Source organism: Neoarius graeffei, chromosome 5, assembly GCF_027579695.1.
Source record: "Neoarius graeffei isolate fNeoGra1 chromosome 5, fNeoGra1.pri, whole genome shotgun sequence".
Taxonomy (NCBI): Eukaryota; Metazoa; Chordata; class Actinopteri; order Siluriformes; family Ariidae; genus Neoarius; species Neoarius graeffei.
The window spans coordinates 97,478,560-97,491,912 of record NC_083573.1 but is presented as its reverse complement, the minus strand read 5'-3'; the positions used below and the strand labels follow the sequence as shown (position 1 = coordinate 97,491,912).

Sequence of the window (13,353 nt, the reverse complement as noted above, 5' to 3'; positions counted from 1 at the left end):
GGAGTGAAATATTGATGATTATTATACATACAGGACACTTTTTCGATGGAATAAAAACATGTGTTCTATTCCCTTCGAGCAGGTTTCATTCATTTGGTTTGATCGCATGCAGTATTGTTAGCATATCCCTTATCCTATGTGTATTACATCACTCTACCCAATGGAGAATGAGCACTGAATATGGTTTATGATGTTGCATGGTAGTCAAGACAACATGACGTCACACGTCAGAGATGTAAAACTTCGGCACTAGCGAGTGACTGGGACAATTTGTAAACAAACATGGCTGCTAGGTTTCTCATCTCATCTCATTATCTCTAGCCACTTTATCCTGTTCTACAGGGTCGCAGGCAAGCTGGAGCCTATCCCAGCTGACTACAGGCGAAAGGCAGGGTACACCCTGGACAAGTTGCCAGGTCATCACAGGGCTGACACATAGACACAGACAACCATTCACACTCACATTCACACCTACGGTCAATTTAGAGTCACCAGTTAACCTAACCTGCATGTCTTTGGACTGTGGGGGAAACCGGAGCACCCGGAGGAAACCCACGCGGACACGGGGAGAACATGCAAACTCCACACAGAAAGGCCCTCGCCGGCCACGGGGCTCGAACCCGGACCTTCTTGCTGTGAGGCGACAGCGCTAACCACTACACCACCATGCCGCCCGACGCCGCCAGGTTTGCTTTGTCAAATACAGAAGATTTTGAGAGAATTTTGAAAGAGAAAAACGTGTTGAACACCCAAAAGGAATGTGTACTGTATGTATAATAATAATAATAATAATAATAATAATATTTGCTGGCTTTTTTTCGTGGTCTATCAAATATATTCCATTCAGCTACTCATCTTCAACTCATTCAGTATCATGCTAGCTGAATGGAATATATCTGATATACCACAAAAAAAGCCAGCCAATATTATTTAAATATGTCACTCAGATCCGTGATGTATTTCGTATGAAAAATGCAAGTTTTTCAATACGAGAAGATAAACTTCATATCTTCAAGTTAACATGTGATTTTCTTTTTATTATATCGACACACTCACAAACAAAAAGTACCCAAATTTATCAAAACAACTCACTCATCAATTTCCTCACGAGTGACATATTGAGATTTATGTCATGGTTTTGGTTCTCCATGTCCTGGATGGAGCTCGGATGAAAAATATGAGTGGCGTATTTCCCACTAAAACACTCGTATCCATGAAATAAATAAATAAATAAATAAATAATATTATGCTATAACATATTGTGTCACTTTATAAAAGTAATGTATTGTAAATATGATAACCCAGTTTGGGTCTCGTGTTACTAACTGCCCCAAAGTATCGTACTATAAGGAGTGGTTTGCTCCAGTAAACCCTGCCTCTGTAAACTCCAAAATGAAACCATATTTCTTTACAATTTGGCCCAAAATTCACAAAAGAATCTTGTATTTTTTACACCTGCTACTCCATATCGCTCACACAGACCACGTCCTGTGCACAGGCTAACTAGCGTATCTCCATCACTGTTTATTATTATTAAAAAATAGGCCAAAATATACTGCTTTAAGTTGTTAACAGTAAAAAAGAAATGTTACATTGATGTCTTCTGGTCTAGCTAGCTCATTTATACCAGCCATTCTTGTGTACAGTATCTATTTAAATATAATGCCATGTTAAATGGTTATTACAGGTCATAGCATGTGAGCAGCAGTTGGATTCGACGTATGACGCTCGTTGTGATGTCTGGTCTCTTGGCATCACTGCCATCGAGCTAGGAGATGGAGACCCACCCCTGGCGGACCTCCACCCCATGAGGGCTCTCTTCAAAATCCCAAGGTGATGCATTCTTATTTAACGTAACTCATTCTTTAAAGAAAAAAAACAACAACAAACCCTCCATCCCCTGAAGCCCTGCTTTGACTTTCCCTCCATTCTCAATATTTGTGTCTCATCCATTTTGAATAGAGATTTCATGGTGATATGATTTCGATGCTATTATTGTTGCCTTTGTGGCTCATTTGACCTACTCTCAGGGAGTTTGTGTTACATTTCCAACATGAACATAGCCGACTCGCGAATTCATGTGCATCCTGAGGCTGTTATGTCTTTGCTAATGGCTTTGTGACACTCGTAGCTACTTTTTGGACATTCTCAGTCGCATCTGCTCCACTTGGAAATCCGAACTGCTCAAAATCCTCAACTTAACAACAAGCTACAAGATCAGCCACATGATTTCCTTGCTCTCATCCATATTGAGGAGTTAATTATGAAATTTTGGTTGTACATCAACATTTAGACCTCAAATGTAACTCTAGATTTAGTCCAGTACCATTGTGAGAGTTAGATCCATCCATCCATCCATCCATCCATCCATCCATCCATCCATCCATCCATTTTCTTCCCCTTATCCGAATTTGGGTAGCAGTGGCAGCAGGCTAAGCAGGGTATTCCAGGTATTCCTCTCCCCAGCAATGCTCTCCAGTTCCTCCTGAGGGATCCCAAGTCGCTTCCAGGCCAGATGAGCAATATAATCTCTCCAGCATGTTCTGGGTCTACCCTGAGGTCTCCTCCCAGTTGGATGTGCCCAGAAAACCTCCAAAGGAAGGCGTCCAGGAGGCATCCTAATCAGATGCCGGAACCTCCTCAGCTGACTCCTTTTGACATGAAGGAGCAGCGGCTCTACTCCGAGATCCCTCCAGATATCTGAGCTCCTCACCCTATCTCTAAGGGCGAGTCCAGCCACCCTACAGAGAAAGCTCATTTCATCCGCGATCTCATTTGTATAGCTACACTCTCTGCAGGGGAGAGAGTAGCTAAACAACACTGAGTGATCATGTGCAGGATGAGCTTGAAAGTGAAAAAGAGGAAGCGTGAAATAGTGGAGCCGAAGATTAAGTGTTGGAAACTAAAAGAGATTGATCATCAGAAGAAGTTTAGGGAAGAAATGAGATGAGCATTGAGTGGTAATGGAAGTCTGCCAGATGATTGGGATACTGTAGTGAAAGTTCATTATGTCTACCTATTGAAACTATTCTTTAAATTCGTTTCTTAAGACAAGGATTTTTTAAGATGTTACCTTGACAGTTAAAGTATAAAGAAAATAGATTCCAGCGTTGGATTTTAGAGGCAGTGGAGATACGCAAGCGTGCGCAGAGAACGATGAACCAGGATGAGGGAGCGTATGCGCTGTCGCACACCTGGAGCGCCGTCCTGGAGGAGCGACCTGACAGCAGGAGGCGTGAACTACCTGTCAAATTGGGTGGGACGTTCATGCCTCCTTAGGGTAACATCAGCTGATAAGGCACGTCACCACTCGACATCTGGCGACTGTTTTGAAGAAGGCGGAAGTTTATCGCCGAAACTGTCAAGGTAACATCTTAAAAAATCCTTGTCTTAAGAAATGAATTTAAAGAATGATTGGGATACTACTGCTATACTAGTAAGAGAGGCAGCAAGGAAGGTGCTAGGGTGGTCATTGGGAAGGAGGAAGGAAGACAAGGAGACATGGTGGTGGAACAAAGAAGTGCAGGAAATTATAAAAGAGAAGAGGCTAGCAAAGAAGAATTGGGATGATCAGAGAGATGAGGAAAGAAGGCAGTTATATAGAGAGATGAGTCAGAAGGCAAAAAAAAGCAGTAGTGAAGACGAAAGCAGATGCATACCAGGAGTTGTACGAAAGACTGGAGACCAAAGAAGGAGAGAAAGACCTGTACAGACTAGCTAGGCAGAGAAACAGGGAACCGAGGGATGTACAGCAGGTAAGAGTGATGAAAGATGTAAATGGAAATGTGCTGACAAACAAAGAGAGTGTATTAAGAAGGTGGAAAGAGTACTTTGAGGATTTATTAAATGAGGAGAATCCAAGAGAGAAAAGGTCAGATTCATTGGAGACAGCAAATCAGGAAGCAGAGTTGGTTAGTAAGGATGAGATGAGGGCAGCCATGAAAAGAATGAAGACTGGGAAAGCAGTCGGACCAGCTTGTATCCTGATTGAGGCTTGGAGATGTTTGGGTGAGACGGCTGTGGAGTTCCTAATGAGATTGTTTCATAAGATCCTAGAGAATGAGAAAATGCCAGATGACTGGAGAAAGAGTGTGCTAGTCCCAATATACAAGAATAAGGGAGATGTACAGAGCTGCAGTAATTACAGAGGGATAAAATTGATGAGCCACACCATGAAGTTATGGGAAAGGGTATTGGAGGCGAGATTGAGAAGAGAGGTAGCAATCTGTGAACAGCAGTATGGGTTTATGCCAAGGAAGAGCACGTCAGATGCAATTTTTGCTTTAAGAATGTTAATGGAGAAGTACAGGGAAGGCCAGAGAAAGCTACATTGTGTGTTTGTAGACCTGGAGAAGGCATACGATAGAGTGCCGAGAGATGAGTTATGGTATTGTATGAGAAAGTGCGGAGTGAATGAAAAGTATGTCAGAGTGGTTCAAGACGTGTAAAACAGGTGTGCAGTTGGAATGACTGAATGGTTCAAGGTGAAGGTGGGACTTCATCAAGGATCTGCTTTGAGTCCTTTCTTGTTTGCCATAGTGATGGATAGCTTGACGGATGAAGTGAGGCAAGAGTCACCATGGAACATGATGTTTGTGGATGATATTGTGATATGTGGTGAAAGTAGAAAGGAGGTTGAGTTGGGTTTGGAGAGATGGAGGTATGCATTGGGATGAAGAGGAATGAAGGTGAGCAGTAGCAAAACAGAATACATGTGCATCAATGAGAATGGGGATGAGAGTGTAGTGAAGATGCAAGGAGTAGACGTAAAGAAAGTTGGTGAATTCAATACCTGGGGTCAACTGTGCAGGAAAATGGGGGCTGCAATAGTGAGGTGAGAAAGAGACTTCAGGCAGGGTGGAGCAGTTGGAGAAAGATTTTGGGAGTCATTTGTGATCGGAAAGTCCCAGCAAAAGTGAAAGGTAAGATGTATAAGACAGTAGTGAGACCAGCTGTGACGTATGGATTGGAGACAGTACCCTTAACGAAGAGACAGGAGGCAAAGTTGGAGGTGGCAGAGTTGAGGACGTTAAGGTTTGTGATGGGAGTGACAAGGTTGGACAGGATAAGGAACGAGCACATCAGAGGGACAGCACATGTGGAGAGCTTGGGAATTAAGCTAAGAGAGATGAGACTGAGATGGTATGGGCACATCCTGAGAAGAGATGCAGAACATGTTGGAAGGAGAATGTTGAGGATGGAGCTGCCAGGCACATGAAAACAAGGAAGGCCAAAGAGGAGATACATGGATGTGGTGAGAGAGGACATGAAAGTGGCAGGTGTGGTAGAGAAGGATGCGGAAGACAGGGACCAATGGAGACGAAAGATCCGCTGTGGCGACCCCTAATTGGGAGCAGCCAAAAGAAGAAGTATCCGCGATCTCATCCTTTCAGTCACTACCCAAAGCTCATGACCATAGGTGAGGGTTGGAACGTAGACTGACTGGTAAATCGAAAGCTTTGCCTTCTGGCTCATCTCCCTCTTCACCACGACAGACCAGTACAACGCCCACATTACTGCTGATGCCTGTCCATATCACAATCCATTTTACCATCACTCGTGAACAGGACCCTGACATACTTCAACTCTTTCACTTGGGGCAGCAACTCACTCCCAACCCGGAGGGAGCACTCCACCGTTTTCCAGCAGAGTTGGATGTAATCACAATATGTCACACTGAACTGTGTTGTATCCAACATGTTGTGTTGGAATCTATGTTCCAACCCTCACCTATGGTCATGGGCTTTGGGTAGTGACTGAAAGGATGAGATCGCAGATACAGTACAAGCTGCTGAAATGAGCTTTCTCCATAGGGTGGCTGGGCTCACCCTTAGAGATAGGGTGAGGAGCTCAGACATCCAGAGGGATCTTGGAGTAGAGCCACTGCCCCTTCATGTCAAAAGGAGTCAGATGAGGAGGTTCCGGCATCTGATTAGGATGCCTCCTAGGCGCCTTCCTTTGGAGGTTTTCTAGGCACGTCCAACTGGGAGGAGACCTCAGGGTAGACCCAGAACATGCTGGAGAGATTATATATCTCATCTGACCTGGGAGTGCCGGGATCCCCCAGGAGGAACTGGAGAGATGTTCAAAAGAAAAATTATGGAATATAGACCAATCCATCCATCCATCCATTATCTATACTGCTTATCTGTTAAGGGGAGGCCATGGCCTAATGGTTAAAGAAACAGCTTTGGGACCAAAAGTTCACTGGTTTGATTCCCTGGACCAGAAGGAATGGCTGAAGTCCCCTTGAGCAAGGAGTATGCTGTACGTCGCTCTGGATAAGAGCATCTGCTAAAAGCCTGTAATGTAACATTAGGTTGTGGGTGAAGTTGGAGCCAATCCTAGCTGACATGAGATGAGAGGTGGGGTTCATCCTGGGCAGGTCACCAATCTATCAGAGGGTTAACACAGAGATGAACAACAATCACACTCACATTCACACCTCATCTCATCTCATTATCTCTAGCCGCTTTATCCTGTTCTACAGGGTCGCAGGCAAGCTGGAGCCTATCCCAGCTGACTACGGGCGAAAGGCGGGGTACACCCTGGACAAGTCGCCAGGTCATCACAGGGCCGACACATAGACACAGACAACCATTCACACTCACATTCACACCTATGGTCAATTTAGAGTCACCAGTTAACCTAACCTGCATGTCTTTGGACTGTGGGGGAAAACGGAGCACCCGGAGGAAACCCACGCGGACACGGGGAGAACATGCAAACTCCACACAGAAAGGCCCTCGCTGGCCACGGGGCTTGAACCCGGACCTTCTTGCTGTGAGGCGACAGCGCTAACCACTACACCACCGTGCCGCCCCACATTCACACCTATCGGAAATTTAATGGTGCTTCATGGGATATTCAAAGTTTGGGATATTTTTTATAACCCACCCTAATCTATACTTCTCCACAACTTTGTCTCTGACCTGTTTGGAGGCTCCTTGGTTTTCATGTTGCTTGCTTAGTCATGTTGCAGAGTCAGGGTCCTTCCAGAACAGGTTGATTTATACAGACATCATGTGACAAATCATGTGATGCTTTGATTGTGCACAGGTGGGTCTTAATCAACTAGTTATGTGACTTATGAAGTGAATTGGTTGGACTAGCTCTTATTTAGGGGTTTCAGATGAAAGGGGGTGAATACCTATGCACAGTCCAGATTTCTGTTTTTTCATCTTAATTATTGTTTGTGTCACAATAAAAAAAAACAGTGTGCACCTTTAAAGTAGTAGGCATGTTGTGTAAATCAAATGGTGCTAACCCTCCAAAAATCCATTTTAATTCCAGCTTGTAATGCGACAAAACAGGACAAATGCCAAGGAGGATGAATACTTTTGCAAGACACTGTAGAAGGAAAGAATATCCTGTAACATTTGATCATCAATCTGAAGCACTATAACGCTGTTCTGGGTTGTTTATGGTGGGGGTTAATATGGCTGAAGGCGAAGCCTGATTGTTTACTGTCCTCTGCTTTCACTCTTACAATCCTCTTATGATCTTAGTCATTTTGATGGTGTTTCCTGACCTGCCCTGACACACACACACACACACACTCACACACTCACACTCGCACAAAGAATTGCTGCACAGCCACATAAAACCATTTCTGTTGTATTTTGCTGGAAGGGACACAGGGGGTGGTCATCACTGTGCCACGCAGAAATCATTCTGACTGCTGCTGTGCACATTATTAGTCGTCTCTGCTGGATTACACACATACACTTTCCTCTTCTTACTGTTGAGGAGTCAGTAATGAAATAGACCCTTAGCTTTATGATACTATACTCTCTCATTCATGGCTGAATGAGTGCACATCTGTTGCCTCTTTTCCACCAAAGCAGTTCCAGGGCTGGTTCAGAGCCAGTGCTGGTGCTGGTTCACAACTGGTTCAACTTGCGAGCCAGCTGAGAACCAGTTTGCTTTTCCATCGCTCGCAGTGCTAAGTGAAGACACGTCATTACGTCACTGTATACGTCAGTTATGTCGTTGTATACATCATTACGTCGCTGTATACGTCAGTTACGTTGCTACGTTTGCATAAACCTTGGCGCGAATATCGAAGCAAAAACAACACGGAAGAAGCAGCAGCAGCAGCAACAACAATAATAATAATGGATGACTTCGCATTTGTACAGCTGCTGCTTCTCGTCGCTTAAAAATGGCGATCTTTCGCGGTCTTGTTATTGTTGTTGGTCTTAACAACTCCGCCCCCCCGCTGACGTAAGCAGTTCTTTCCTCTGGCCCAGCAAAGAGCTGGTGCTAGCCTGGAACCGGTTTTTCTGGCCCCAGAGCCAGTTCTTTGTCAGTGGAAACAGAAAACCCGGTTCCAAACTAAGCACTGGCCCCGAACCAGCCCTGGAACTGATTTGGTGGAAAAGGGGTATGTGTAATGCAGAACTGTTGTGTCTGAATAAAGAATAATAAGGACAGGGCCTGAATGCGTGCTGTAACATCAGAGATGATCCTGGAATGAACAGCATGTTGACATCATTACATGCTAAAAAAAAAAAAAACTCCCCCACTTTATATTACATGTCTGTAATAATTTTATATTTTGGCATACATTATCTATGTAAATACTAAAGATGTAATGGAACGTAAATGCATGATATGGAATAAACAGACAAGTACAGGTATGAATAGGAGGTGCATTATTATTTTTATTTTAAAAAATAAATAAAAGCTTGGCAACATCAGGACTGCGGATCCTTGAACAACATGGAAAAGACCAAACAGTCAGATATGAAGCTCACAGGAAAAACAAAGACCGTATTTATTAAAATAATAAATAAGGTACTAGTTGTTTATATTTTGCAACATATTACTAGATCAGGGCGGCACGGTGGTGTAGTGGTTAGCGCTGTCGCCTCACAGCAAGAAGGTCCTGGGTTCGAGCCCCGGGGCCGGCCAGGGCCTTTCTGTGTGGAGTTTGCATGTTCTCCCCGTGTCCGCGTGGGTTTCCTCTGGGTGCTCCGGTTTCCCCCACAGTCCAAAGACATGCAGGTTAGGTTAACTGGTGACTCTAAATTGACCGTAGGTGTGAATGTGAGTGTGAATGGTTGTCTGTGTCTATGTGTCAGCCCTGTGATGACCTGGCGACTTGTCCAGGGTGTACCCCGCCTTTCGCCCGTAGTCAGCTGGGATAGGCTCCAGCTTGCCTGTGACCCTGTAGAACAGGATAAAGCGGCTAGAGATAATGAGATGAGATGAGATTACTAGATCAATCCGTGAGAAAATATTGCAGGGAAATACAAACAAAACAATAACTGCAGATTGAAAATACAGCCCTGAACACAAACGTGAGACTGAGGAACTCGAGTGATGTAGCTGAGGTTGAGCAACTACCGACAGTCAGAAGTCACAAGGTTGTAGGATTTTTTTTTTTTTGGTTGTCTCATTCTCATTATCTCTAGCCGCTTTATCCTGTTCTACAGGGTCGCAGGCAAGCTGAAGCCTATCCCAGCTGACTACGGGTGAAAGGCGGGGTACACCCTGGACAAGTCGCCAGGTCATCACAGGGCTGACACATAGACACAGACAACCATTCACACTCACATTCACACCTACGGTCAATTTAGAGTCACCAGTTAACCTAACCTGCATGTCTTTGGACTGTGGGGAAAACCGGAGCACCCGGAGGAAACCCACGCGGACACGGGGAGAACATGCAAACTCCGCACAGAAAGGCCTTCACCGGCCACGGGGCTCGAACCCGGACCTTCTTGCTGTGAGGCGACAGCGCTAACCACTACACCACCGTGCCGCCTTTTTTGGTTGTTTATTTATTTATTTTTTTTTCATTGGTTCCCAGTGTTTATGGGACATTCTAGGGTAGGGTTCATATTTAATTTTAAAAAACTTTAGCCACACCCATTTTGGGTTTAATTCTGAATGCAGACACTGAGACAGATACAAAGCATGAAACAGGGTCAGATTTTCAGACATACATCTGTTCTGTAGTTATCAGAAGATATCTACAGTAATTATAGTGGTGCTTGAAAGTTTGTGAACCCTTTAAAATTGTCTATATTTCTGCATAAATATGACCTAAAATATCATCAGATTTTCACACAAGTCCTACAAGTAGATAAAGAGAACCCAGTTAAACATCCATTCATCCATTGATCCATTATCTGTAGCCGCTTATCCTGTCCCCCAGTTAAACAAATGAGACAAAAATATTATACTTGGTCATTTATTTATTGAGGAAAATGATCCAATATTACATATCTGTGAGAGGCAAAAGTATGTGAACCTCTAGGATTAGCAGTTAATTTGAAGGTGAAATTAGAGTCCGGTGTTTTCAATCAATGGGATGACAATTAGATTAGATTAGATTAGATTAGATTAGATTAGATTAGATTAGATTAGATTAGATTAGATTAGATTAGATTAGATTCAACTTTATTGTCATTACTCAGTATAAATACAGGGTAACGAAATGCAGTCAGGTGTGAGTGGGCACCCTGTTTTATTTAAAGAACAGGGATCTATCAAAGTCTGATCTTCACAACATGTTTGTGGAAGTGTATCATGGCACGAACAACGTAGATTTCTGAGGACCTCAGAAAAAGCGTTGTTGATGCTCATCAGGCTGGAAAAGGTTACAAAACCATCTCTAAAGAGTTTGGACTCCACCAATCCACAGTCAGACAGATTGTGTACAAATGGAGGAAATTCAAGAAATGTTTTGTGGAGGGATGAGACCAAAATAGAACTTTTTGGTCTAAATGAGAAGCGTTATGTTTGGAGAAAGGAAAACACTGCATTCCAGCAAAAGAACCTTATCCCATCTGTGAAACATGGTGGTGGTAGTATCATGGTTTGGGCCTGTTTTGCTGCATCTGGGCCAGGACGGCTTGCCATCATTGATGGAGCAATGAATTCTGAATTATACCAGCGAATTCTTAAGGAAAGTGTCAGGACATCTGTCCATGAACTGATTCTCAAGAGAAGGTGGGTCATGCAGCAAGACAACGACCTTAAGCATACAAGTCGTTCTACCAAAGAATGGTTAAAGAAGAATAAAGTTAATGTTTTGGAATGGCCAAGTCAAAGTCCTGACCTTAATCCAATCGAAATGTTGTGGAAGGACCTGAAGCGAGCAGTTCATGTGAGGAAACCCACCAACATCCCAGAGTTGAAGCTGTTCTGTACAGAGGAATGGGCTAAAATTCCTCCAAGCCGGTGTGCAGGACTGATCAACAGTTACCGCAAATGTTTAGTTGCAGTTATTGCTGCACCAGATACTGAAAGCAAAGGTTCACATACTTTTGCCACTCACAGATATGTAATATTGGATCATTTTCCTCAATAAATAAATGGCCAAGTATAATATGTTTGTCTCATTTGTTTAACTGGGTTCTCTTTATCTACTTTTAGGACTTGTGTGAAAATCTGATGATGTTTTAGGTCATACTTATGCAGAAATATCGAAAATTCTAAAGGGTTCACAAACTTTCAAGCAACAATGTATACACTGTAATCTCGCTAAACAAACTCCTTATAGTCCAAATAGTTTGTTATACTAAAAAGATCGTAATACTGAAATGGCCCCACTTGTCACATCAAACACTCACTCTTATGTACTGTAACCCAATTGGGAAGCCATGGCCTAATGGTTAGAGAAGTAGCTTTGGGGCCAAAAGGTTGCTGGCTTGATTCCCTCTACCAGCAGAAATGACTGAAGTGCCCTCGAGCAAATCACCTAACCCCCAACTGCCCCCCAGGCTGCTCTGGGTATGTTGTATGTTGCTCTGGATAAGATCAACGGTGTTTAATTTATATTTAAACTTAATTCACTTACATGTTTACAAAGTAAAGGAAATGAGTCACTCTTTACTAAAGGAAACGAGTTGCTCTTTAGTAAAGGAAATGAGTTGCTCTTTAGTCTAGGAAACAAGTCGCTCTTTTGTAAAGGAAATGAGTCACTCTTTAGTAAAGGAAACAAGTTGTTCTTTAGTAAAGGAAATGAGTCGCTTTTTAGTAAAGGAAATGAGTCGCTCTTTAGTAATGGAAATGAGTTGCTCTTTAGTCTAGGAAACGTGTTGCTCTTTAGTAAAGGAAATGAGTTACTCTTTAGTCTAGGAAACAAGTCACTCTTTAGTCTAGGAAATGAGTCGCTCTTTAGTCTAGGAAATGAGTCACTAGTAAAGGAAACGAGTCGCTCTTTTTAGTAATGGAAACAAGTTGCTCTTTAGTCTAGGAAACAAGTCACTCTTTAGTAAAGGAAATGAGTCGCTCTTTAGTAACGGAAACAAGTCGCTCTTTAGTAAAGGAAACGAGTCACTCTTTAGTCTAGGAAACGAGTCGCTCTTTAGTCTAGGAAACGAGTCACTCTTTAGTAAAGGAAACGAGTCACTCTTTAGTAAAGGAAACGAGTCGCTCTTTAGTAATGGAAACGAGTCGCTCTTTAGTAAAGGAAAGGAGTTGCTCTTTAGTCTAGGAAACGAGTTGCTCTTTACTAAAGGAAACGAGTCACTCTTTAGTAAAGGAAACAAGTCGCTCTTTAGTAGTGGAAACGAGTTGCTCTTTAGTCTCGGAAACGAGTCGCTCTTTAGTCTAGGAAACGAGTCGCTCTTTAGTCTAGGAAACGAGTCACTCTTTAGTAACGGAAACGAGTCGCTCTTTAGTAAAGGAAATGAGTCGCTCTTTAGTCTAGGAAACGAGTCGCTCTTTAGTCTAGGAAACGGGTTGCTCTTTAGTAGCGGAAACGAGTCGCTCTTTAGTAACGGAAATGAGTCACACTCACTGTCATTTACTTGCTACATCGTCTTTCTTTTCAGCCCATGAGGTTGATTGGAGTTATGGACGAAGTCTCAGAGCTCTTTTTCTTTTGCTTTAAAAGTTGAAATTGAAGTTTTCGGGATATCGTATTCTTTACACAAATTTGCTGCTTTCTCACCATGATTTGATGTCCCAGGATATGATGTTTATCTTCCATTTAGGAGTTGCCATGACAGCAGTGCTTACAGAGTAAAGACTCGAGTAAAACAGCTTTTAGCTCATAAACCAAAGTCCTTTTAAGGAATTTTTTGAAGTCAGTCATCATCATTCTCAATAATTGCTAGTGATCGACACCTAAGCGAGGCCCGTTAAGTCTTTGTTTTATGGCATTAACGCATATTGTTCACTTCACGACGGACTTGATTACTTATTGTTTCACTCTGGTGGGAAGAAGAGCGCATGGCTCAGTGATTTTTTTTTTTATTTTTTTTTTTTAACACTGACTCATTGTCATTAAAGGCGGGGGACACGAACTTAGTTCGTTATATGCAAAAGTTTGTCGTAAAAGAGCCCATTATAGTTACAGTGAAATTGTTTCTTACGGGATAAGTGTCGCTGTAT

The 13,353-nt window shown here is 42.9% G+C and overlaps 1 protein-coding gene across 1 annotated transcript in view; it reads left to right on the top strand.

The window, feature by feature from the left end:
• The window catches only part of myo3a (myosin IIIA), a 336,500-nt gene that overhangs the window by 146,716 nt on the left and 176,431 nt on the right, over nucleotides 1–13,353 (top strand). Inside the window, exon 7 of the mRNA XM_060920858.1 lies at nucleotides 1,688–1,833. Within this exon, the coding sequence (XP_060776841.1) occupies nucleotides 1,688–1,833 (146 nt within the window). The remainder of the gene's footprint in view (nucleotides 1–1,687; nucleotides 1,834–13,353) is intronic.